General features: G+C 37.8%; 2 protein-coding genes across 9 annotated transcripts in view; one reads left to right on the top strand and one right to left on the bottom strand.

The window, feature by feature from the left end:
- Positions 1 to 1,127: 1,127 nt before the first annotated feature.
- On the bottom strand, positions 1,128 to 23,635 carry RAD51AP1 (RAD51 associated protein 1). Of its 4 annotated transcripts, none has more exons than XM_036908562.2 (9): positions 23,492 to 23,634; positions 18,535 to 18,584; positions 17,171 to 17,312; positions 16,192 to 16,301; positions 14,697 to 14,783; positions 14,073 to 14,219; positions 8,266 to 8,427; positions 4,914 to 5,063; positions 1,128 to 2,325 (listed from the first exon to the last, which is right to left on the bottom strand). In XM_036908562.2, the coding sequence occupies exons 1-9, from the start codon at positions 23,506 to 23,508 to the stop codon at positions 2,204 to 2,206; spliced, it is 987 nt and encodes a 328-aa protein (XP_036764457.2). In that variant the 5' UTR covers positions 23,509 to 23,634; the 3' UTR covers positions 1,128 to 2,203. The 4 variants fall into 4 exon arrangements, with proteins under 4 accessions (XP_036764457.2, XP_036764478.2, XP_036764493.2 ...); XM_036908583.2 differs by having other exon boundaries at positions 14,109 to 14,219; XM_036908598.2 differs by having other exon boundaries at positions 17,164 to 17,312; positions 23,492 to 23,597.
- Positions 23,636 to 23,949: 314 nt separating this feature from the next.
- C14H12orf4 (chromosome 14 C12orf4 homolog) overlaps positions 23,950 to 26,851 on the top strand; it is a 46,810-nt gene continuing 43,908 nt past the window's right edge. For 4 of the 5 annotated variants that reach the window (XM_057491247.1, XM_036908513.2, XM_057491248.1 and 1 more), the window contains exons 1-2: positions 23,950 to 24,043; positions 26,140 to 26,345. In XM_057491247.1, the coding sequence (XP_057347230.1) occupies positions 26,168 to 26,345 (178 nt within the window). In that variant the 5' untranslated portion in view covers positions 23,950 to 24,043; positions 26,140 to 26,167. The remainder of the gene's footprint in view (positions 24,044 to 26,139; positions 26,346 to 26,851) is intronic. The other variant, XM_057491246.1, reaches the window with a different exon arrangement.

The raw sequence follows: 26,851 nt of genomic DNA, 5'->3' as shown, positions 1-26,851 counted from the left end.
TGATAAAGGGTTGACATCCAAAATATATAAAGAGCTCATGCACCTCAACAAACAAAAAGCAAATAAACCAATTAAAAAATGGGCAGAGGAGCTGAACAGACAATTCTCCAAAGAAGAAATTCAGATGGCCAACAGACACATGAAAAGATGCTCCACATCGCTGATCATCAGAGAAATGCAAATTAAAACCACCATGAAATATCACCTTACACCAGTAAGGATGGCCACCATCCAAAAGGCAAACAACAACAAATGTTGGTGAGGTTGTGGAGAAAGGGGAACCCTCCTACACTGCTGGTGGGAATGTAAATTAGCTCAACCATTATGGAAAGCAGTATGGAGGTTCCTCAGAAAACTCAAAATAGAAATACCATTTGACCCAGGAATTCCACTTCTAGGATTTTACCCTAAGAATGCAGTGGCCTAGTTTGAAAAAGACAGGTGCACCCCTATGTTTATCGCAGCACTGTTTACAATAGCCAAGAAATGGAAGCAACCTACATGTCCATCAGATGAATGGATAAAGAAGATGTGGTACATATACACAATGGAATATTACTCAGCCATAAGAAGAAAACAAATCCTACCATTTGCAACAACATGGATGGAGCTAGAGGGTATTATGCTCGGTGAAATAAGCCAAGCAGAGAAAGAGAAATACCAAATGATTTCACTCATCTGTGGAGTATAAGAACAAAGAAAAATCTGAAGGAGCAAAACAGCAGCAGACTCACAGAACCCAAGAATGGACTAACAGTTACCAAAGTGAAAGGGACTGGGGAGGATGGGTGGGAAGGGAGAGATAAGGGGTGGGGGGGAATGAAAGGGGGCATTATGATTAGCATGTATAATTTGGCGGGGGGGGCACAGGGAGAGCTATACAACACAGAGAAGACAAGTAGTGATTCTACAGCATCTTACTGCGCTGATGGACAGTGACTGTAATGGGGTATGTGGGGGGGACTTGGTGATGGAGGGAGTCTAGTAAACATAATGTTCCTCATGTAATTGTAGATTAATGATACCAAGAAAAAAAAGAGAGTTGAACAAGGTAGGTGAGGTGATATACAACAGTATAAAAATACATACTAAGAAAAAAACATACAATAGCAATAGTCAAATGCTCACTTTAATCATAATTCCTAATCACCTCCTTTCACATTAAAGATAGATGTCTGCATACACCAAGAACTGAGCCAAGTATTACATATTTTTTAATGTTTAACATAATTTGAAGAGTTTTTATTAAAAAGTGCTCAGGAGCTGGTTGAAATTCTCACCATAAATATAAAATACCTCTTACTATTTTTATTCACAACAAATTCAGACCTAAGCTTCCTGAATAGCTATATTATCTAATATGATAACAGGGACGACTAAGTATTTGACAGCCACCCTCTAAAGCACTGGCTTAACATAAAGCTATGACTAAGGAAAAGCCCCCCTGCTTGATTCTTCTGCAAAAAGGCTAACATTTTTTTGCAAAGCATTCGTTTGTTCATGAAATGTACACAACCGGAGACAGATGGATGCAATAGTATCAAGGAAAGAAAATACCAAAGCCTTTTCACTTCTGTTAAAGGTTTTGACTAAGAGTGCTTCATAAAATGTTCTGAAATTCTATTTGCTATATAATAGCCATCTACTTCTAAGTAGGAGACAGACATATGCTATATTATAGCAATCATTTTAATGTGTTAAATAATTCTGAAATCTCACTATAAAAATATTTAGCTAAAATATTAACCATCTTTGTAATAAAATTGACAGTGTAGCTTATGTAACTCATATGATTTCAGAAATGTCTCTTGGAAAAAGTGGGAATGCTTGCTTTTGCCAAACTCTGAACAGTTAAAGTTAAGGTGCTATAAACTAAACAAAGTTACAAAGGAACATCATATTGGTAGAAAAGAACAAGATATAATGTGGGCTTCCTCCATGTCAGGCAGATAACCACATAATGATGAAGACTAACTAAAAATAAGGAAAATAGAATATGCTCTTTACAAGAAAATAACATTATAAGGTAATTCTTATAAACAGACCTCCTGAATAGCTTTCCAGTAAGACCATAAGCACAAAATCAGTAGAGAATTTATATGTCATTAAAGGAATCCTTCATATTACAATACCCTCCTCAAATATAAACACAAATCAAACAAACACACATGTAAAACTCTCTTAATCCAACATTTCTTTACACTCAGCTACTAGTGGTATTCGGATGCAAAGGTTTAACTCGTGCTAATCTGGACAAGCCAAGGCGAAGACTCTGAGTCGGAGATTTCACAGCCCCTACCAGCGGGCTGCTGCCTCCAGATGCCACTGAAAGAAAACATATCACATGATGCTGATAATGTTAGAAATCTCTTAACAAAGATCAATTTCTAAAACAGAAGAAGCAAAAAAGTAGTTAAGCATTTTTCTATGATACAGGTTCTATCTTGCTGCAAACAACATCAAAAAAAGAGAAAATACTCAAGACCAGAAAAAACAGTGTTGCCTATTTTCAAACACCCCCAAAAGGCAAGGTAATGACAAAACTTTAAATGGTGAAGCCAAAATAAGTAAATTGGAAGCAAGTATCACTGGTGTGTGTGTAAAGAAATACATGCAACAACTAGTTTCTAAAGCAGAATCTAATGCACTTTTTCAATCCCGCAATTTTTATAAGTACTCCTTGAAAGAATCTACTTTTTTTCAAATACTAAATAACTTTAAGCATGATAAATACTGTTTTTATTTATTTTTCCTACTTTCATTTATGCTACCACTCTAATAAAGCAATTGGGTATTAAATTTATCCACATCGACCTACATAGTTGATCATGACTGTAGTCCTAAGAAGTACAACTGTGTACTTTTTTAAAAGTAAAGACTTATAAACATTTCCACGTTTCTAGCCATCCGATTTGTTGCTGTTAATTGTATATATGGGCCATGTATTGGTCACATTCCTCCAACAGACTTTTGGGTTGGTTCTACTTTCTCACCATTTTTCATAAATAATTGTAAAAAGTCTGACCACTATTACTTTCTCTTCTTTTGAATCCTTCTTAAGGAATAAATTCCCAAGATTAGCTCCTAAGCTGAAGGATAGGTTTATTTTTATGTCTCTTGTCAAGATGTCCTTAAGGGATTAAAATTTATCATAAATAATTATACCTTCTACACAACCCAGAGTGTTCTGGATTATACTGCTTTATTATTTTCTAGTTAGAGAGGTATAAAATAGTATTTTATTATTTTAATTTGTATTTCCTCATTTACCAGTGAGGGTGAAATTCTTGCACATTTACTTCTCATTGTATTTCTTGGGGGCACTGGTACGTTTATGTCCTTGGCTCATTTTCCACTGGGGTCTTGGTGGTCTTCTCGTATTTGTGTAATACAAGTAACTAACTGGCAACCTCAGGGTCAAAACCAGCCCTCAGATACATTGTTTGGTCCATAAGGTGTTAAAAACTCAACTTTTAAAAGCAAGGAGATTTCACATTAAAATCTAGATTTCTGGCTTCTCTTGAAAAAATCACATGTGGAATTACCAGGCCTGTAATCCTGCATGTGAACAGCTGGAGGGAACTGAGCAACAGCTGCTTCCTTCCAAAGGAGCATGAGCTCTCAAGCCCAACAGTCCCCAAGTTCACCGAAGTTTATTACTCAGGCCCAGTTCCCCAGTTCACTCACTTACATCACCTGCCCTACCCTTTCACAGACTGAATCTACAAGCATTTTGTGCTTTATGTTATTAACTCTTTATCTGTCATTCCATTATTTCCTTTTTATCTTTTTGATTATGCTACCTTTACATTTCTATAGCCATTATACCTTTTAAATTTCTTTCAATGGGGAATCACTATCAGAAGAAGAAATACACTAAGGATTACTCTTTCAATGATATGGCATCATTATTCAGGAAATAATCTTCCTCCTTTCCTTCTCCAAAAATCTTTTAAGTCTTCATTAAAATCTTAGAATTTTTAAACCAGAAAAGACACAAAGTTTTAGATATATATATACTTATATAATATTTCAGATGATGAAATAAAGACTAAGAGAAATTAAGGCTTAAATCTATTCACACCCAGTTATCACTAGGGGAGTGGCCACTGTGGACCAATTAAGAAGTGTCACTGAAAAGAAGTGAACCTGAGCACACTTGGAATGAGAGGGAACACAGGAAGAAAGTCTATCAGCTGGGGAAACCAGACAAATAGAGGCTTTGATAGAAGAATACACCAACTGTCTAAGGAACAAAAAAATGGATCAGTTTCACTGGAGTAGAAGGTGAAAGTGACTGGATGAGGGAAGGGGACACTAGTTAGGAAGACACCAAGATTCAGGGTTTTTGTGAAATGAACAGGGCCTGGGGTAGGGTTTATTCATGTCAAAAAGTGTGAGGGCCAAAGAATTCTTGAAGGACAGTGAGACTTGGCTGTGGAACAAAAGAAAACAAAGAGAAGCCAAGCTGGAAAGCCTGTTGTTGAGGTCGCTAGGGCGTCTGTTAGATGGTGAAACTCCCATGTACAGGCCCGAGGCCTCAGTTAGACTGTGGAGGCCAGCAGGTCTACAGCAAAAATATTCTCTGCCAGAAATATGTATCAGGAATCTTAAATGTTAATGCTATTTGACACTATAATTCTACTACTAGGAATTTATCCTAAAAAAATAATCAAGGATGTGACCAGATTTCTAAATAAGGTTGTTTATTGCAACCTTATTTATAACACTGAAAAAGTCATAAACAATCTGGATGCTCATTATAAGGCAATGATAAATGATGAATAAATGAAGCAAATAAAAACCTTGGTTTTAAGGAATACATAACATATATAACATTTGCAAGTGGGGGAAAAAAATCTACCAGTGGTAATTTTTTAAGCTTCTTCCCTTGGTCAATAAATATACCATACCTGGTGGGACCCACTTAGGCCTCTTGCTTTGAGCTGAAGGACTATGGATTTGTAATGGTTTCCTGGTGATCTCTGAAGAAAGAGAAATCTTTTTCGGTAAAGGCTGAGATTCTGATTTGATGGCAGTGAGAGTAGAGTCTACTGAAGTCACTTATTCGAAAAATACACATAAAAAAATTTGTCACAGAGGAAGATTAAGTCTAGCATGTATGTGTAAAAATTATAAAGTTACTTAATCTTATACAACTTAAGGCAGTATCATAAATATGAAAAACTCATTATAAATCAATAAACATTTATGAAAGCCTAAAATGCCATCTTTTATGAGCATTTATTTGCAAAGCAGTGCAGGAAGTGTATCATATAGATTACCTTTAACTCTTATAGCAACTCTGATACAGATATTACTATTCCCACTGTTAGATGAGGAAACAGAGAGGTTACGCAATCTGCTTAGAGTCTGATAGCTAGTAAGTGTCTGAGCCAGGATTAGGGACCAGGTCTGACTCTGAGGTCCATATTTGTGACCAGTATACAAGTGTCTCACCAGTATGTGTCAGTGAGACAATGTACTAGGCACTAAGGTTACAAAGAGTGTAACTCATGGATTCTGCTCCCAAGCAATTTATGGTCCAGTCACTAGACTCTGGTAGAAAGCAGAGATGTGTACAGTGCAGTATAGTAAGAAGTCTGACAGGTACACACAAGCAGGAGAGAACCTTCAATCTGACTACATATCTGCATAGGCTTAGAGGTCACAGGGAGGTGGGTGAGGATAATTTGAGCCAAATCAAGGCTGGAAAACAATGATGACCGAGGGAGTAGAGCATGCAAAGCCAGAGAATGCAGGAAGTTCCTGGAACAACTACTGGTTCAGTGTGGCTGGAACAGGCCAGACAGGATGCAGATCATTGGAGAGGAGCTCTCCTGTCTGGCTACTAACAACCAGAGCACTTGGATTCTGGAAACATCTTTCTGATGGCAGTCTTTGGCAGGTCTGTGGTAGTCTACCACAAAGCTCTTGTGGTAATCCAGGGGAGGGGTGGTAAGGGCCTGAACTAAAGGGGAGAATGGAGGGAAAAACAGCAGATTGGGTATCTTTTAGTCCTTAGATGGGGGAGGCAGTGATGGAGATGAAGAAATAATCATAACGTGAAAGTTTCTGTCATGGGCACACTGCTTGATGGTGCTATTTGCCTGAAGCATGAATGCAAGAATGGGAGTAGGTTTAGGGTTGTTTTTTTTTTTTTTTAAGGTGGGGGAACAAAGGGAAAAGGAGAGGCAGAATATAAATACAGGCTCAAATCATGCTTGCTTTGAGATACCTTAGGGGTTTAACTAAATATACATGAATATGAACATTTTCACTATATACTCTTCTTAATGTTAACATACATTCCCTAGATCGGCACAGTCCAACAGAAGCTTTTCTGTAATGATGGAAATATTCTATATTTTGTGCTATCCAATATGTAACCATGGCCACATATTATTCCTGAGCACTTGAAATGTGGCCAGCAAAACCGAGAAAGTGACTTTTAAATTTTATTTAATTTTAAGTAACTTAAATGTAACATAGCTTCATGTGGCTAGTGGCCCCTGAAAGCACAACTCTAGTCATTTCTCTGTCAAGGGAAAAACTGTAACATGAACCAGATGAAAGACTCTCAAAGGTTACTCAGTACATTACTAGTGGGACTAGAAAAATAATACATCTTTCCCAATTCTTATTCCCATTATTTAGCAGTTAAATTTTACTTCTACTACCATATATTAAACTTCCTTTAAAGTAACTTGTATATAGAAGGGAAGATTTTAGATGGTAAATTCCAACTTGGAAACTGAAATTTTATTTTTAATTAAAAATACTAAAGGTGAGGAAGCATAAACAAACAACTACAGAAAATATAAAATCTATCATATTGTTAATGACCTTTTTCTATCAGTTTGTGGTAGGCAGAACAATGGCCCCTCAAAGATGTCTAAGTCCCAGACATGTGCACGTTACCTCACACAGCAAAGGGACTAGATGTCATGATGTTAAGGATCTTGAGATGGGGAGATTATCCTGAATTATCCAGAGGGACCCAACGAGCTCACAAGGGTCCTTAACAGTGAAAGTGAGAAGCAGGAGAGAGAGTCGGAGTGATATGATGCAAGAGGGTCTCTGCCACTGCCAGATTGAAAATGCATGTGAGCCACCCATCAAAGAACACTGATGGCTCGAGAATCTGGAGAAGGCAGGAAAATGGATTCTCCCTAGAGCCCTCACAAGGAACCCAGCCTTGCTGGAAGCTTGATTTTAGCCCAGTCTTGGGAACCACTTTGAACCTGTAACCTGCAGAACTGTAAGATAATAAATTTGTGTTGTTTTAAGATACTAAGTTTGTGGTAATTTGTACAGGTAAATTGAAAATTAACACAGTTTTATCTTCCCTACATTTAAAATATAATCTCTGGAAACCAGATGAATCCATCAATTAAAAAACACTACTTAAAACCTCATTTATTCAGGATCCAGTGGAGAGAGGAATATGACTCGGTCAGTATTTCTTATTGCTTAGAAAGCACTTAGCACCATGCTTTCTAAGGCAAGAGCAACTACCACCATTAAGAAATGGAGTCTGAATAGTGGAAATTTTAGTTTCAACAGCATATATATTAAACAACTAAGACATAAAAATATATATCAGTAAGTAAAACACATTAAGTTAATGGCAGTTATATTTTACAATATTTAGGAACTCAAAAATATCCTAACTTTTGTTTCACAGATACATATTTCATGTTTAAGCTGTCACAAATTCCAAAAGTTGTTCTGCAAAAAAGATTTTTAATAGATTTTGTTTCAAAAAAACAAAAAGGCCCTAAACACATAGCAAATGTTCTCGAATCAAAGACCAAGCCAAGTGTGAAAGCAAGAAATAAGAATCGTGCAAACTTCCTGTTCAGCTGCCTGGAGAAAACGCCGTCCAGTGGATAGAGCTTAGGCTAGGGATGGACAAGCCTGGCTGCAAAGTCCAGCCCGTCCCTTACTAACTGTAAGCGTTCCAACACACGATTTAACTCTCTGAGCCTCAGCTTTCTCACTGGGAAATGCAGGTGGCAGCAGCTGTCCCAGAGGGCAGCCGTCAGTGCTAGGGGAGGTGATACATGGCAAGAGTGAGACAGGCCATGGGTCTCAGGGCTCGTCTGCTTCTCTCCCTTCCCCACCCGACCCTGCTTTCTTCTGTGTATTTTAACTAGAAATGAAGACTGGCAAAATGTAGAGAACAAAGGCAAAGATGGGAAAGCACATTAAATAAATCAAATGTACTTCCTTTATAAAATCAAGTGTTTGGATGAAGCTTACCCAAAGCATTCTGCTTGCATTGAGGTTTCTTCTCTTTCTTTTCAACTGGGGGTTTTACTTTCACTTCTTTTTTTTTAGTTTCTTTAACTTTACTTTTTCTCATAGTGAATTCTTCATCATCTTCACTCTCACTAAAATCAGAATCATCCTCAGAATCTTCACCTAAAAAAGATTACATAGTTTATCTTTGCTCTAAAATATGAGACATCTACTGTCTCCATTTTACAGCTGTCGCACCAGATTTGTGTGCACCTTTGTGCTGTGCCATTTCCAGGGCACAACATTGCAGTGACCACAAGCACAGCTGTCTGGGTTTGAATTTGAGCCCTTCCACTTATATGTTGTATGACCTCAGACAGGCCACTAACTTCACTGTGCCTTAGTGTCCTATGTACAAAATGGGAATAATCATAAAGCCTACATCACAGGGTAGTTGTATAGACTGAGTTAGATAGGTAAAGCATTTAGAGTAATATCTAGCATATGGTAAGTAAACCAGAAACAGTTTGCTATTACCATTATCATTACAATTTCCTATCTGTTAATCTTTACTTCTGATCTTACCAGTTGAACTCAGTAACTTTTGAAAAGAGTGGTAGGGCATAACATTAGCTACTCTTTCAAAACAATGACCTTAATGGTAATAGTAACAGTATACCTTCCCTTAACCACATAAACTTCAATATTCCAGAACAGAAACTCGGAATTGAAAAGAGACTAACCATACCACAACGATCTTAACTGATAATCCTACATGTCGTTTCATTCGGGGCACACCTCTAATTTCCCACAAACTCTTTTCTGTATTGCATGGCATGATAAAAGCCAGTGATGTAATACGTTAGGTAGCTACAGGTGCTCTAGAGAAAAGCATGGTAAATACTTAATAGTTAAACAATGATCCTTCTATTTTGGAGTATGGGATGATGTAGAATCAGAAAACCATGTCGCATAAATAATAAATTCTGATAGCCAAGTATATATAAGGATTAGTGCTATATGCATTAAAAAGTTCACGTTTTTTACATTATAAAAGTAGTACAAGTTTATCACAGAAAATGTAGACCATACAAAAAAATATTAAGGAAAATCTCCCTTATCTCAACACTCAGATATAACCACTGTTATGCCCACAATATATAATATCTACTTATCAGTATGAAATATTTTATAAAATATGAAAACTTTCAAGCACCTACAATAGTAGATAATAATAAACTACCATCCAGATTCAACAATCCTCCAAATGCATTCTGCTACATTTATTTCATCTTTTTCTTCTTTTCCCTTTCTCCTTGGGGATTATTCCAATAAATCCAAGGCATCATGTCATTACCCTCCTACACACTTCAAATGCATCTCTAAAAAACGTAGACTTCTTTTAACACAACAGTGTCATTATATCTAACAATATTAGTAATAGTTTCTTGGTATCATTTTCTACCCAGTCCACATTAATCACTTCTACTATAGAGCAGCATCCCTCCCTTTACCCCCATGCCTTTGATTTGTTGAACTGGCTTAGGGGTCCTATAGAATGTCCCACATTCTGGATTTGTTTTCTTCCTCATGCTGTCACTTACCTGGTATTTTTTGTGAGCCAGAATTTTCTCAAGGCTCAATTAGAATCAAGCTCACATTGTCATTATTTTTGTCAGTAATACACTTCACAGGTGACACTCTGTACTCTGCATCATCTCAGAGAGCACATAGGTGCGGCTGTCCCACTCCTCTTGAATTCTCCCCTGTGGACAGCCTCCTCAGCCTTCCACTGATGATCTTTGCCTAAGTGATGATGTCATTATGATCTTCAAATTGCAATTGCCTTTTTCTGTCACTCTTTCCACACAAATAGAACTTTAAAAACAGGTAAGAGTAATCAACCCACATATTCATGTAATGGCTACTGTGTTGTATAGAATTAGCCATAGAAGGCCAGCAGATCACATGAAGGCTATTATAAATCGTACCTTGCAAAATCAAGTAATTATTTCTGGAGTCCTAGGAGGATCCAGGTTCAGGGAGGGCAGGTAGTGGAGAGGTTTCTCCAAAATTTCAGAACATAGAACCTAGGAGGGCAAAACTTATGTATCCAACAGTTCTGGGCACGTGTTCTTTTCTTGGCTTGAGAGGATAAATGATAGGAGCTGGTTATAACTCAATTTAACAAATTTAGCTAACAATGGGGTCCTACTGATCTTCAACAGTCAACTAAGAAAAGTTTAATTTGAAGGTGGGAAGGTGGAGCTCCCAGACTCCTGAGTCATCAACATACCACATCGGAAAATCTGGACGGTCATGGATTCTGATAATCTTAAAATGTCCTTAAAAATAAACAGCCTTATGCTTTCCCCAACGTTCACTCTCTTTCCCTACTGAACACCACAAAGATCCTTTCTCTTCTCATTGAGGGTGAGCTAATGCAGGGGGAAAACTCTGACCACTCACCTAAGACGCTGCTCCAAAACTTCAGGCTGTCCAAAATGCTACCCGCTGCACGTTCAAGCATAACACATGTTCAAGCATAACACACAGTCACCTCTGGGGGCACTGGACAGCTGTTAGGCACCCTTGGTTTAGGGTGAATGAAAACAAATAGATTGCATTGCTCCTTAAAGTACACAAAGCATAAGGAGGAGTATGTCTGTCTTTGAATGTAAGTCTTGGCTAGAAGGGCTCAGGGAGGTTGCGACAGAGTAAGGCTTTTGTATTCTTGAGGTGGAGGATAGGCAGGGAGTCAGAAAGTTAGGCAAGGAAAAAATTTTGCCTAAAGCTTAGCTTGTATATCCCCAGCACAGCTTGCATGGCAGTTATCACCCCTAAGCTAATGAGCTAGCTCCCTGTAAGGGCTGAAGGATTGCTTCCCTGGGCTGGACCACATGGCATCTGACAGGGAGAACAGCCATACTTGTACTGTGGTGGAAACCATAATAATGTAACAGGGAAAAGAAAACCAAACCAAGCTCTCAAAGAGCTAGAGAAGAAGCAGTCACTTAGTCCACAAGGACACAAGAAGATCAGGGACACATCTCAGAACCTAAGAACTCTTAAGTATCCACTCACTACTACGTACACCATCAGCATTGTTTCCTCCCAATGTCCTAACCAGTCTAACATCCAAGGATTCAGATATTCCATTTATTGACAAATCATCGAATCATTTTTACCACAACAGCTTCCTGTTGCAATTATTGTCCTATACAATAACCCTCACTAGCAGAACTCATAAATGAAGTCACCATTGAAAACCACATTTCCCCCAAACAACTCTAGATCTTGAATATACCTAAGGTAGTGAGAATAATTTTCAGTTAGAAATATTCTTTGTAGTCCTCATGGCCAGCCTAACCTCAAAAGCACTCATATTTCAATAAATGTTTTCCTTCTTATTTTTCATGTTTTCTATACCCTAAATCATTGTTTACTGTACAGAGCTTGATATTAAAACTATCATTATCTCAGAACTATGGCTCATATTTCATCTCAAAAATATTTGCTTACCCAGAATTGAGTAAGAAAAACAACTTGAAACCTAGCTATTTACTTAAAAAAAATTATTTCCTTATTAAAAAATGTTTTGTGATAAAAAATACAGCATAAAATGTATTATCTTAACTATCTTTAAGCACGCAGTTCAGTAGCGGTAAGTATATTCACACGGCTGTGCAACAGATCTCCAGAACTTCTCCATCTTGCAAAACAGAAAAGGTATCCATTAAACGATTTACCCGTTTCTGCTAAGCACTATTCTGCTCTGTTTCTGTGAACTGACTACTCTAGATACTGCATATGAGTAGAATCAACAAAGTATTTGTCTTTTGTGACTGACCTATTTCCCTTGACATAAGGTTCCTCAAGGTTCATCCAAGTTGTGGCTTGTGACAGGATTTTCTTCTCTTTTAGGGCTGAGTAATACTCCATTGTGTGTTTTACATATATATATATAGATAGATTATACATATATCACTTTTTGTTTATCCATTCATCCTTCAATGGATATTTGGGTTACTTTCATCTCTTGGCTATTATTAATAATGCTGTTATGAACCTAAATGTGTAAATATCTGAGACCCTGCTTTCAATTTTTTTGGACATATACCAAAGTAAAATTCCTGGATCACATGGCACTTCTATTTTTAGTTTTTAGAAAAACTGCTATACTGTCTTCCACAGCAGAAATCCCACCAAGAGTGCACAAGGTTTCTAATTTCACCACATCCTCACCAACACTTGTTATTTATTTATTTATTTATTTCACATCCTAATGGGTGTGAAGTAATATGGTTTTAATTTGTATTTCCCTAATGATTAGTGCAATTGAGCATGTTTTCATACGCTTTTTGGCCATTCGTGTATCAGCTTTGGAAAAATGTCTATTCAAGTCCTTTACTATTTACTTTTAAGAGAGAGAGGCAATTTTAAAGTCATTATCCAAGTCATGATCTCAATAAAAATTTATTTTTATAAATGGTTCGAGATTATCTGAAACTGAAATGCAAATAACACATTATTCTTTTTAAATATCTGTATCTCTATAAATATACATAGAAATCCATGAATTCTATAAATCAAACACAGCAAATGATTTCATTTCCACATACACAGCAGAAGTTTTAATTCTTTATTAAAGATAATTTTGTTAGCATGGTAAGTAAGTAGGCTTGTAATTTATAACTTTAGAACTGTTTACTTATTTTTCTGACAGGTATACATCAAATAATGATACTGAAATGATATAATAATGGAAAAGAAACTGCCAAAGGGTTATTTTGATTATATTGGAATTTTTGTATTAAGTAACCTTAAGTTGGGAAGCGTCTGGTCCACGTCCCACTATGCTTCTTGAGGGTATTTTCTTCCACTGGCTCCTACTCTTTGGTGCCTCACTTATATCAGTACTTCTCAAAGTAAGATCCATAGACCACTTGCCCTGGAATCACCTGGGTCATTTAGAAGGGCAAGTTTTGGTTAAAAAGCCAGATTTCTGGGCTCTACCCTGCCTTCCTCTTTTTCATATAGGTTCCTATGATGGCACTTGACACATTATGTATTTGATTATTGTCTGTTTCTCCTCACTCCAATTTAAACTCTGTTTTGTTCACTGCTGTATCTTTAGTGTCTACAGTGTGGTACACATAATAGGTACTCAAATATTTGTGGAATAAATGTTGATGAACAAATCTGTTACTGTTTGTTGATAGTACATTAACATCTATCAAAATATAGTATCTGATTTGGCATAAACTTATGGATTCATTCATTTTAATTTTTAACTTATGTCTTGAGGTCTGCAAAGTCATTTTGCTTTCCATTTGCCCTAACTTCTGAATGAATCTGAATACAACTGTATTCAGATAAAAAAAATATAAGTTTTATATCACCTCTACCCCAAAATATTTCATGAATTTCTACTACTTACAGAGAAAAACTACACTTCTTAGAATGAGTCTGAGACCCTCCATGATTTGGTGCCAGCCTGCCTCTTTGGCCTCTTCTACAACATTCTTCCCTGCAGACCTCACTGAAATCTTGTACAGGCACTTGTCCACTCGTTTTACATGGTTCTATCAGTCAGAAATGCTATTTTACCCTTGCTGTTTGCCTACATGCTACTTGCCTTTCAAGGCATGGCTTAAAGGTCAGCTCCAGATAAGGCTTATTTCCCAAATGCTACAGCTGAATTTAACTGCCCTGTTTCTCAGTTTGCATACACCAAATATTTAACACAGTGCTTTCCATACGCTAATGGTGTCCAAGAACTTTTACTTAATGTCCATAGGACTAATTGTGAGTAGGCTGTAACTTACCAGTTGCAAAGCCTGGCTCTGAGTCATCGCTCTTACCATCGCTGTCTTCCAAAAGAATCTTCCTCTGCTGAACCGCAGCTTTAGATGCTGCTTTTCTTTTTCCCTGAGCAACAGGCAAATCATCTTCCTCAGTAATCTTATCCAGATCTTCAGAAGAGGCATGAAAATCAATGGAAAACTTTTTGTGCCCAGTAATATTTAAAGAACTGCAAAATAGACGTATATTACATCTGTTTTTATCTGCCCAGCTTCATTCCTCCCCTGCTTCTAGTAATAGACCACGTAGTCCAATCTGGGCCAATCATAACACAAAGAGACTCCAAAGAGTCCAGTTTAAGGATGAGTCCAAGACCCAAACACAGAGTGTCTTTCCCCAAAAAATCTCAAACTGGGGCTGGAAAGAGCAGCCCCTTTCTTCAGCGGTCAAATGCTGCTGGAGGCCATGGGTGGTCATAACCATCTACCAGGAAAGAAACTGGGTCTGCAGTAAAACAGGGCTCAAACAAACAAGAAGTGAAGAGAACCGTGGCAAACTTAAAGACCTTGGTTCTAGCTACAGGTTCAGGAATTTAAATAAAAGAAAATAGAACTATTGATAAATAAATATTAGTATGAAAAACTTACCTAAATAATCACTGGCTACACTGCAATTGGAGATATGGGGAGATTTATTCATGGTTTCTGTTTCACTATTGCAACATTTTTCAATGCCTAAAGATAAGGAAGGTGTAAAAAGACGCAAATGCACTTAATCAATGTCTAGAAATAGAAAATTAGTGCTAAAATATAATAGCATCCAGATGCAGATAAATGATCCAAACTCAAACGAGCACAGTGACTTTACCTGGACAGGCTAGCATATGGTCAGCAGTTTGGGCTCTGAAAGCCAACAGACTTCATCAGACTTAAGTTCAAATCCAGCCATTACCACTTAAACCGGCTATAGGACCATGGGAAAACTGCTTATCCTCTTTAAGACTTAATTTCCTCATGTGTAAGGTGGAGACAAAAATAGTGTGGTAATTAAGTGGGGTTACTGTGGGGGATCAAATGTCTGTTGCATGTGGAAACTGCCTATTGCAGCCCAGCAGATAGGAAACAGTCAATAAACAGTAACTACCATTTCTGTGTAGAGAATTCCATGCTTTTACTAACATAATCATTACAACATAATCTTCAATCATTATAATAACCTTAAAATGATCAAAAGTATTTAAGGGGACTTCAAGTCATAATAATTGGTACCATTAAATCCCAGTGCTACAAATATCATGTACATTATCCCATGAGAAGTGGCACATCAAAGAATCCTACTGCACATTCTACAGTCTCTTACAGGAAAGAGATGAATTTCATGTTCTCAGTTTTGGATATGACAATCTTCTCTTTTACATGTCTTTGGTTCCTGATTACTGAAAGGCTCCCCCATCAATACTGCTGCATTTATCTTCAAATAAGAGATAATACTGACTTAAACATCTATATCCTTAAATAAGGTGATGGGCTAAAAATATTCTCCAACGTAAAAGTCAAATCAAAACAATTTAATCCAAAAAGGATTTTAGCAGTTTGGATGTCTTTTCCAGGAAAAATGATTTCTGCCTCTCCAGAATATCATCATTGCCGTCTGCTGCAGAGTCGCCAGAAAAATCAAAGGACCAAAATAGAGAAATCCAAAAGTCATAAATCTTGTAAGTCTACTGAACTTGCTAACCAACTTAGTATCCTCAACTCCATAAATAATAAAAATTACCATTATTAGGTCATTTATAACATGTGTAAATTTTGAGAGAAAGGAAGTAGATTGCTAGGATTGTACAGATCGAGTCATTTAATCAAGAAATTAAATGTTTAATATATACAAAGACGTAATTTGAACATCCAAGCTCATAGTCATTGTCCTCAAGTTTACTTTGGGTGTTAAGCAAAAATGTATGTATGTATGCACAAGATTCAGATAGCAGAATAAACACTTGAATTCAGTTGTACCCTCTGCATATAGCTCCATTTATAGTCCAAAGTATTAAAATTCTGTTCTTTCCTTTGTGAAGGCTCATCCAAAGAAATGATTACAAAAGTAGTAAGGTTATAAAGATAAATATACAGAAAACAAAGTTACTTTTATCTTGAGACTCCTCCACATCAGTGGTGACTGTTGGAAGTTCCTTCACTGATAAAGCTAGTGCAACTTCTAAGTCTCTCCGGTAGAGTTTGTCATCTAAAGCCATCCTAAAGTAGACACACAAATAATAATGAGTGTTTAAAGATATCAATCTCAATTAAACTTGTTCTGAATACAAGTCCCTCATCAGTTATATAGTTTGCAAATATCTTCTCCCATTTCTGGGCTGTTTTTCCACTACAGTTAAAATGTAGTATAAGAAGCTCAAAATCAAAAACCAAAAAAAAAAGTAAAAAAGTAAAGAGAATGACATGGTTAAGTTTCTCTGTGTTAATTAACTTTCCTCCTGCCTATAGCAGTGACCGATCCCATGCCCCATGCTCTACTTGTTAATGTTCTTTTCTGCCCATCTCCTCCCCATACTTCAGGTTTGGGGCCTCTCAGGACTTCCTTCCCACACAGTCTCTTCTCTCTTGGCACCAACCTAATGTTAGTCCAGGGCTACTTTGGAAATAATAGGACGTTCTCACTGCTGGACAAGTCTCAACAATATAAAGAGTATATGTCTTTTATATGCAAACAAATACATCATTCTAAGTTTTTGAATGTCCTTATAAAATGTCCTTTTAAATCATTAAAAGTGTGCTTATAAATATTATTTTTAACAAAGTATTTATGAAGATTGAAGGACTTCAGAGGCAGGTACAGGGTCCTGAGAAAGTAAGCTGTAACTTCTAAACTCTGTAATTATGATGGTGTTCCCATGTAAACAGACATTTCCTTACATGTTTGTGAAATTTCTTTTTTAAGTCAGAAAATCTTAAGGGGATTAATGGTACATCCCTGTTCTCCTACAAGCACTAAATAATACCATGACTCTGCTTGTGTTCTCATTTAAAACGAAGAGTTGGGATCTATCTATCTTCTAAATTAACACATTTAATGTCATGTATTTCCTGTATGTCTTACCTCTCACCTTTTTTTAGGGGTTTTCTCTTGTAGTGGGATCTCTTCATTCTGGAGATTCTTCAGTTTTGCTTTTGGGTTTTCTAGTTTTACCTCCTTCGGTGTTGTTTTGGATTTCTTAGTTGAAGGTGCAGTTGCAGAAACAAAGTCATCTATTTATGCGTCAATTAAAAATAAAAGAATATAAGAAATAGCTTTTCCTAAGTAAGAATAAATATAATCTTTTTGAAATTCATTGCAGTGTGTGTTCAAGTTTAAAGATTAGGCAAATTGTTTAATTTCCACAATTTAAAAACTATTATTGGTATATTGTTTGCCTTTATTTTTATTCATGCTTTTCAATTTTGTTTTAATCCAAAAAGCATTTTAGCAGCTTGGGTGTTTTTTACTTATTAAAATACCAATCTATTAAAAACTAATTCACTACAAAAATGATATCGTTCTTCTGTTGATACTCAACATATAACTATTGCTATAACTTATAAACTCATCCATGACACACATATGCATACCTTCAGGGCACATGCAGTCTTATTCATGTACTTTAGCATTTACTAATATATGTTCTCTCCTTTATGCTTCTCCGTGTAGTAATACAATAAATTGTGACTTGCCTTGCACACATAATATCTAGAATACAACCAGCATTTTATAAATATTTGGTGACAAACTGATGATAGTAGCAAAATGCTGGAAGTTATATTTTATGCTATTTTGCCTGTTTTAGACACACTTAAGGCTGTGCCCAATGCAAAAAACAGATTCCTTCAACCCTTAGAATTACTAAATGCTTGACTCACAGAAAGATACAGCAGTCTAAGAAATACAAAACCTACTTTAAAGTATAATGTAATCTAACAACCTGATGTTTCTCAAACTCTTTGACTGAAGTTAATGGCAGGGAAATAAATATATAACCTAACAGGGTATAGCTTAAGCCTAAGCTTTCTTCAAGGCCTTCTTTTGTCCTACAATTAATGGGGATTTCACAGTTACTAAATGTAGCTACGTATACACACACACAACAAGCACTTTATATACTGTAACACACCTATGTCTCAAAAATACAATGTGTTCCCTCTCAGAAGGACAGGAGGATACAAACCCCACATTTGAGAAATGTGGACCTAGGATAGCTTAGACCCAAAGAGCTATTTCACCTATCCCTGTTCATTTATCACCTACCTACACAATTCTTATCAGTGTAATTACCAGGATAATTGTCTCAAATGCTTAGAAAATTATTTTTCCAGACCTACCTCATATGCAATGGGTACTATTTTGAATATTTGAGATATATATATATACATCCTACAAATTCTGAGGAAATAAATTTCTAAGTCTTTAAAGCAAAAAATAAGAATCCCTACTTACCATCGCTGTCAGAGTTCTCAAACTGTGAGTAATTGACTGGCTTCTTATGCCTATGACCAAAACAGAATTTTTTTAAATTTACACAAATGTCAATTTCTCACCTCATTCCTTAAGACCATTGATAATCTTAAATAAATAAAAACATGTTTGGATAGTCTTAAGAATACATAAACTTCAAACACAATATGGATTTTATAGCAGGGAATCAGCATTAGCAGACATAGTTATAACTGTATTTGACATACTTGATAAGGAAAATAATTAATTTAAAAAATTAACCATACTACACTGATGGACAGTGACTGCAATCGGGTATGGGGGGTGACTCGATAATAAGGATGAAGGTAATAACCACATTGTTCTTCTTGTGAACCCTTCATAAGAGTGTACATCAAGGATACCTTAATAAAAAAAAAATAATAATAATAAAAAAGCACATCGTCAGTGGAAAGTGATGCGGATAGCATGTGCCCGTTACAGTGTGATGAGAAGGGCTCTCTGTCTCCAGGGCATTTTTCCCCAAGGCCATGACCACGGTCATCACAGGAAAACAGCAGAAAACCTAATGCTTTAGTCCGTTCAGGCTGCTGCAACAAGATACCACAGACTGGATAGCTTATACACAAGACATTTATTCCCCACATTTCTAGGGGTTGGAGGTCCAAGATGAGGGTGCCAGTATGGGTGGCTGGGTGAGCACCCTCTTTCGGGTTGCAGATTTCTTGAAGGCTCCTCACATGGTGGATGTGGGGTCCTCATGACCTCACTTCCTAATACCATCACACTGAGGATCAGGATTTCAACATATGGATTCAGCACAAACATTCAGATCGTGGCAGCCAAATTGAGAGACATTCTACAAAATACCTGAACAGTACTCCTCAAAACTATGAAAGTCTTGAAAAGGAAAGGAAAGATGGAGACTCCAGCCCAGGGAAGCGTAAGGAGACACAGCGACTAAAAGCAATGCAGTGTTTTGGATAGGATCCTGCATGTGAAAAAAACTAGAGAAGTCCAAATAAAGTCCGGAGTTGAGTTGACAGTAATGTACTGATGTTGGTTTCTTAGTTTTGACAGAAGTACTATGGAAATATAAGACATTAACATTAGGGGAAACCAGGTGAAGTGTATAAAGGATCCCTCTGTACTTTCCTTGAAACTTTGTTAATCCAAAATTATTTAAAAATAAAAAAATTAACCCCCCAAGAGCAGGAATAAAAAAACAATATGCCACATTAGTTTTACATTGTGGTCAGAGAAGGAAAAGCAAGATAGGGAAAAAACCCATCCAAAAAAGACAGAGATAGAGGCAGGGACATCCAAAGAGCAACAGACAGGTACAGAAATAGACTGGTGGGCTCCGGAAGGGTGTGAGAGCTCCTGTGCCTTGTTATGTGGCTCCCGGCTACTCTCTTAAGCCACAGGGATCAGAGAAAAGGATAATTCTTTAAACCAAGTTAGAGATCTTACATGGGCTGGAAACATATGAATAGTGAGAAACTACTCTGCCTTTCTCTATTTCCAAATGTTAGGTATTTTTTCTATGTGAATCTGAACGTTTTGCAGATGTGTGAATAGCTTTGGTTTAGCAAGTTTTCAGGAACCTTGGTGAAACTGATCACCAAGCTTTTGACTCCGTAAACTGTCATGTGTCACAGAGATGTTCTTGGAGAATCCCACACCCTCTAGTGTCCCAAAGCCAACAGGATATATTCAGAATTGATCTTGACTTCATCCTGATGGGCACTTCAATTTAGGAATCAATCAGTTTTGGTCTACCTGAAAATAGATATAATGGGAAGCAAAAAAAACCCTAAAATAAATCTCTAAGGTCAGGTTAAGTTTTCACAACTGCACATATGAAGTCTTCGAGGGTTCTCTTTTTAAAAGAAGACTCCCAGTATTTCACAGACACTTCCCTGATCATTTAACCTGCAGTTAATCTGCAATTAATACCTGCTAATAATTTCTTCAGATCAACGTGCACTCACTTATACTTTCCATGGTGTTTTTCTGTAAAGGACTTGAGACAGTATTAACCATAAGTCAGGGTAGTCTTGATAAGGTTGTGTGAGATAGTAACAGCCAATCAAAGATATTAGATTAGTGTGTTCCTGAAACCAACTCAAACATGTATTTCAAGGATGGGATACTCACATCCAGTTTTCCAAATCTTTTACTGACATTGATCAGAGAACCCACATACTATATTATATACGATGAAATCTCTATCTAGAAAAACTGATTGAGATTTTGATAATGGTTACTATGTTGGAAGTAGGAGGGTTGGGAGAAAGATTTGGGAAAACATCTCAGGGACTGCATATTTCATCTTGAATTAGTTTTATACCATAAATGTGAACTTCTTGTGAGCTTGGAAATGCAGAAAATTATATAAACTCTTTAACAAGAGCCAAAGTTCTAAAGTGCCCTCTTATATTTGTTTTCCTTTCCAATGACACCACATGCCAAATCTGAATTGGATTAAGTCTGCTGAATTTGCTATCAGTGCTAGGAACTATGTAGCCCATACAGAAAATAAACTTCACCTAGAAATGCAAAAAAGAAAAAATTAACCAACAAACCAAGAATAATCAATATAACACAGTTTATATACTGTTAAATTGCTATTAGTTATTTATAAGTTCCTGTCATATATATTATTTGGTTTTATATGTGCCTTAGTCTTCTTTACTATAAACTTCTTGACACTAAAAGACATTTTCTGTTTTTTTTTAAATCTCCCAAGAAAAATGTTCCTTATGCAGTGGACACTTTAAAATGGTGAATGACTTTGTACCTGTCACCTGAACTACATCTTTATACTACTTTAGAGGCACTAGAAGTGATAAGTGAAGGAAGTAAAATCATTTCCTTCTCCCTCCTCTAGGCCCTAAATGAAACGACATTCTAGTTTTCATTTCCATCTTCTGCCAAATACCCAAGTGTGAATAACCTAGATTGTCAGTTGTTCTTGTAAGTAAAAATGGTGTTCTATGAAAACGAGGCTAGTTCAGCCCATGATTCAAACAACCTCACTAGTGTTTCTCCTAGACAACAATTGGAGAAGTGCTTTAAGGACATTTCTTATTCACTCCTACAGAATAGTTCAATGAAATATACTCTTGTTACTCTCCTACTCTATGGAGTCAAAGAATTTGAGAGCTGAATAAATATGGAAACCTTTTGGAAATTCTGAGATTGAATGATAACAAATAAAATGAAGACTCTCAAATAAAAGAAGTATGGTCAGTGGTTGAGCTATAATGAAAATAATCCTTACTGCTTCATCAAGCACCTGACACTGCCATTTAACTTTTCTCCTCTGAGTGTGTACAGAATACAAGGAGTTTGGTGGCACTGCCTGGATTTATGCTCAGGTGCCAGCAGTTCTACTGCCACTGCAGTGCAGATGAGAAAACAATGAAAAAAGCAAGTTAATATTATTATGGCAATAATGTTGACTTCATGGACCTTCCAAGAGGGTCTCAGGGACTCCTAGGGGTCTGCAGATCCTACTTAGACAACTGCTGTTCCAGACAGAGGGATTGTGTCTTCACTACTTGGTTGTTTAAAACCCATTCCAAACTTATATGCTCCAATCAGAACTCTTGATCCTTCACACCTCCTGAACCTGTTCCTTTTCCTAGTCTTTCCTGCCTCCACACAAAGGTTATATCCTCTCAATAGCTCAAGTAAAAATAATACAAAGTCATCCAGGGTCTTTTTTTCCCTTACCTCCACACCCACTTCATCAGCAAGTTGTCAGTGCTACCTCCAAAATATATCCCAACCTCATCTGTCCCATTCTATGTGCACTGATAACACTCTACCTGAAACCACTGCCCAGTAATAGCCTCCTATTTCCTGCTCCCCCTATGGTCACCCTCTCTCTCAATCATTCTCCACCAGCAGCCAATGAACTTTATAAAAACAAAAAAACAAAATGAGATTTCCCTCCCCTGTTTGAAACTCTCCAATGACTTCCCACTGCACTTAGAACAAAATCCAAACTCCTTTCTAAAACCTACAAGGCCCTACCTGCTCTGGCTCCTCCCTATTTCTCTGACTTAATCCTCTACAATACACCCGACTGTCTGCTGGTGCTAAGGCTTTACTGGCCTTCCTTCTGTCCCTCAGTCATGGTCAAGCTCAGGGCCTAGGCTCTTGTTCCCTCTACCTTGATTCCCTCAGATTTTCACTGGCTAATTCCTTCTTGTCATTGAGTCTCATCTCACATATGATCCCCTAATGGTGCACACCCTAACTACCTAAGGCCTTCCTCCTCCTCACTCCCTATCACTTTGCCATGTTTATTTTGGGGCCCCCAACCTCACCAATGACAGAATGTAACCTCCTGGCACCTACTACAATACAGAGGTAAATACTGTCCATAACTTTCCTAAATAAATGGCTGACCCTGGGCCTCCATAGCACTCAACTGTGGTTAAACGGAGGAACAGTTTCAAAAAAGATAATGGAGAGCGCAGAGGATCTGAAGCTAGGTGTCTTAGGTTTGGAATCTTCCTGCCATTCGCCAGCTGTGTGAACTCAGGTAAATTGGCTTTTATGCCTAGGAGTTTACATCCATAAAACAGGGATACTTAAAGTGCTATATCAAAGAACTATAGGGATGAACAAGTGAAGCAATACCCAAGTCGGAGCTCGGTGAAATGCAAAGCGCTGTTCCAATGCAAACATACCAAGGTTTATTTTGAATGGGATGGGAGACAGGGCGGTAGCTACGAAGGGAGCCAGAGAGAAGCACAAAGCTAGGATGCTCTGGGGAGCGGTGGCTCTCGTGGAGCCTGGAGAGCTGTCCAGTAACAGCCCATCCCACCGCACCACCACCGCCTTCCGTCCTACTCGGCCTTTTCCCCTCAATCGTGTGCAGGTGAGGTTGCCTACAGCGTCTTCCTGCTCTTCCCGTCCCCGCCGGATGTCACGAGCTACTTACCTCACAGGACGCACCATGGTCCCCTTCAAGGCTTGAGCTTTGCGAGTCTTGAGTTCTCGTTGGTAACAGTGGCGGTTTCAATTCCCGCCTAAAGTCGGACACCGGAGCTCTCCGCCCCCTGCCACCGGTCCTCCAATGACGACCAGCCATTTTGCTGCAGCGCATGCGCTCAGAGAGGAGCGCGTTTGTTCCCGCCCTTCACAAGGCATTGCCCTTCCGCATCCGGTCTGCCCGGAACGAGTTTCTGCTTCGCTACTGCATTTTCGTCATGACAGTGGCTCTCGCTCCGTCTCCGAAATACACAATATCAATAAAAGTATAGCTTTCTACACTTTATAAATGATCAGATAGAGGTATTATGGTACAAGATGGCACTTATATAGAGGAATTTTCTACAGGGGGCTAAGAAAGGGGAAAAGGTGTGGGCGAATCTGCCGAGGCGGATTTACTGGCTGTATAAACAGGGTGGTAAGTCAGCTGACTTTCGCTGTTCCCCCGGCTCCTGCGCAGCTTGGTGTGTGCGGACCGTGAAGGACTTCGAAACGAGGGGAGGTGAGCCTAGAAAGCGCGAGGAGGCCCGTTCAGACCGAACCCCGCGAATGGAGGAGCTGTCCGCCTCGCTTGGCTGGAGCTCCGCGGCCCCACTGTTGGCCCTCCCTTTCCCTGACTAATTTGAACCTCAGAGGCTCCTTGGTCTTTTGAGTTCCGTCCGTCTCTCCACCTCCCATCCCACGTTTCCATGGGAAACCTTCCTTGATTTCACCCTTGCTGTAAAAAGTGGAGAGAGGAAATTAAAGAACAGTTGAAACATAATATATCTAAACGTTGAAACGATTGAAACTAATAGTTTTTGTTGATAGAAAATACCGAAGCTAAGCGAGATTAGATATAAGGCCTTGTTTCCGTGACTTTCAGTTCTCTTCTACGGCGTTTCTTTACTGCCTGTTTTCCCCACGTGTATTCACTGAGCAACCTGTGTATTTTTTTACTGATCTTTTAGAGAGCTTCTTTTATTGTTACTATTCTAATTTGTTTATCATCATGTTTGTCAGATGCTTCGTATTTATTATTTGATTTTGATTAATCCTTACGACACGCCTGTGAGTTAAAAGGCTTCTTGGGGCCTAAGCTGAGACCTGCAGAATGAGTAGATGTTACCCAAGGAAGGAAGAGCAGTAACAGTGCTCTAGGCAAAGGAAAAACATTTCAAAATGTTGGAAGTTGAAATAAGATTTGGTATTGAAAGGAGTTCCGTAAGGCCGGAAAATAAAGTTTGTGGATTTGTGTGTTGGGAAGCAGGAGTGCAGGTGCTGAGAAAGAAAGTCTGGAGCTACAGGCAGAGGCGTTGTAATTGGGGTTAAAAAGTGAATTTTATTCTGAGAGCAATGGAATGTATAAAGGATTTTAAGCAGATGAGTAACATGATCAGATTTGCCCTTTGGAAAGATTATTATGACTTTAGTGTAGAGAATAGTATGAGAACTGAGTTGATGGGGGAATTCTAGAGACTGGGCGTCTGGTAAGGAGGCTCATAGATGTGATGTTGAGTCTTAACTCTTTTTGACTAGTGTCCATTTGCCTTGTGGAGGATTCTGTTCTATTTTCCATATATCTTCTTCCCACGTGGAACTCTTTTTCACACTGTCTCCATTCCCTCCACCCCCAGTCAGATTCATTTACATCTGAAATTGCTAAGATCACTTCTTGGTCCCTCATCTGTTTCTTTGACTTTGTATTCACCAGCTGTTTCACAATTCCTTATCTGCGGGCCCATGCATCTCCTTCTAAGAATCCTTTCTGCTCCTCTCTCCATGTTCCTTCCCCATTCTTGAGAACCCTGCCTAGGAATGCAAAGTACTTAATGAGCATAGTTTTATTTCTTAAATGAAGTTTAAAAAGGAATTTTTCATTGAAAAAAGAAACATATCAGTGAAATAAGCCAGGCAGAGAAAGAAAAGTACCATGTGATTTCATTTGTTTGTGGAATATAAAAAAAGCAAAACAGCAACAGACTCACACTGAGAAGTGACTAGTGGTTACCAAGGGGGAGGGGAGTAGGTGGGGATGGGAACTGTTGAAACACTGTGTTGTACATTTGATAAAATAAAATAAAAAAACACAAGCACTTCATTTTCATCATTGTCTTGCCTGAGGGATTTAGCCCCAGGCAGGTTGACTGGATTCAGTGAGACCATGAAATGACAATGGATCGTTCTTGGGGGAAAAAGAGTTTATACCCAGTTTTATTTTCCTGGCGGTAGGTCGAGCACTAGAATCACGTCTGCATCTGACAGTCTGCAGTTCTGTAATCCTCCTCCGTCTCTGCCTCCACCCAGAGCACAGGGCAGAGCTCTTTATATAGTGATCAGTCAATAATAGCTTATTGCTTGCAGGTTTGGAAGCAATAGCCTAGCAGTAGGCCAATTACATCATCAAGTAGTTTAGGGTTAGGTGAGCTTCCTCGCCATAGGAACTTCCATTTTCACCACAATCATGAAGATGAAAATGCAGGGATAAATGTAAGAAAAAATAGATTAGCTCAGAGTCACACAAATGAAATCTCTGAGTGTTGGAACGTTTTCTTGGAAGTGGTACAGCAATAATGAAGCATTTTCTTAATGGACTTATAAGATGCTGCTTTTTTTCAGTAGTTCTGTAGAAATCCTGCCCAAGAAGATGAAGAAAAACAGAGAAAGATACTGCAACAGAGAGAGGGAATTTGTATATAAATTCAAAGTGGGAAGTCAATGCTTAGAACTGAGGGTGCCCCTCAAATTTCCTGTTCAAGAGAATGCCAGTCATTTACATGGACGTCTGATGCTGCTACACAGTTTACCATGCTTTATAGAAGAAGGTAAAGACTAATTTTGTAGTACCACTTTATTTTCCTGTTGTCTCTGTCATTAGAAGTTTCATGCTAGAAAGCATAAACCTAGAAGCATTGAAACAGCCATAAAATATGTGTTTAACCACTTCCAGGAATAATAAGGTTTCCCAGACCTTTGTTTTATTGAGGGTTTTTTCCTGTAACCCTTATAATTGTTTGTAAGGCAGTTTAATGTAAAAAATTATATAGTGAAAAAATTTGTTACAAAGTTTGGATTAGAACTATTAATGTCTTAGTTTAATTGGGTGGATTCATAAAGCATTCCAGTGACCATTAATTACAATATTATAGAAGTATATTCCAAAATGCATTGCCTTTTTAATCTGATCCTCAATTCCTGAGATGTCATGAAAGAGAAGGAATACTAATCTGTGAATAATTTCTTCTTACCCAAATTGATTCTATTAGGTCATCTGTATTAAACCATTTATAAGGTCTATGTTCTGTATCGCAAATGAGGAAAAAATTTTAAA

This window comes from Manis pentadactyla, chromosome 14 (genome assembly GCF_030020395.1).
Source record: "Manis pentadactyla isolate mManPen7 chromosome 14, mManPen7.hap1, whole genome shotgun sequence".
Classification (NCBI taxonomy): domain Eukaryota; kingdom Metazoa; phylum Chordata; class Mammalia; order Pholidota; family Manidae; genus Manis; species Manis pentadactyla.
The sequence above is the reverse complement of the archived record's forward strand: the minus strand, read 5'-3'. Positions and strand labels throughout refer to the sequence as shown.

Coding starts and splice junctions, on each gene's coding strand:
- RAD51AP1 (XM_036908562.2), bottom strand. Junction 17,313..18,534: donor TGAGAACTCTGACAGCGATG/GTAAGTAGGGAT, acceptor ACGCATAAATAG/ATGACTTTGTTTCTGCAACT. Junction 2,326..4,913: donor GCCTAAGTGGGTCCCACCAG/GTATGGTATATT, acceptor GTTTTCTTTCAG/TGGCATCTGGAGGCAGCAGC.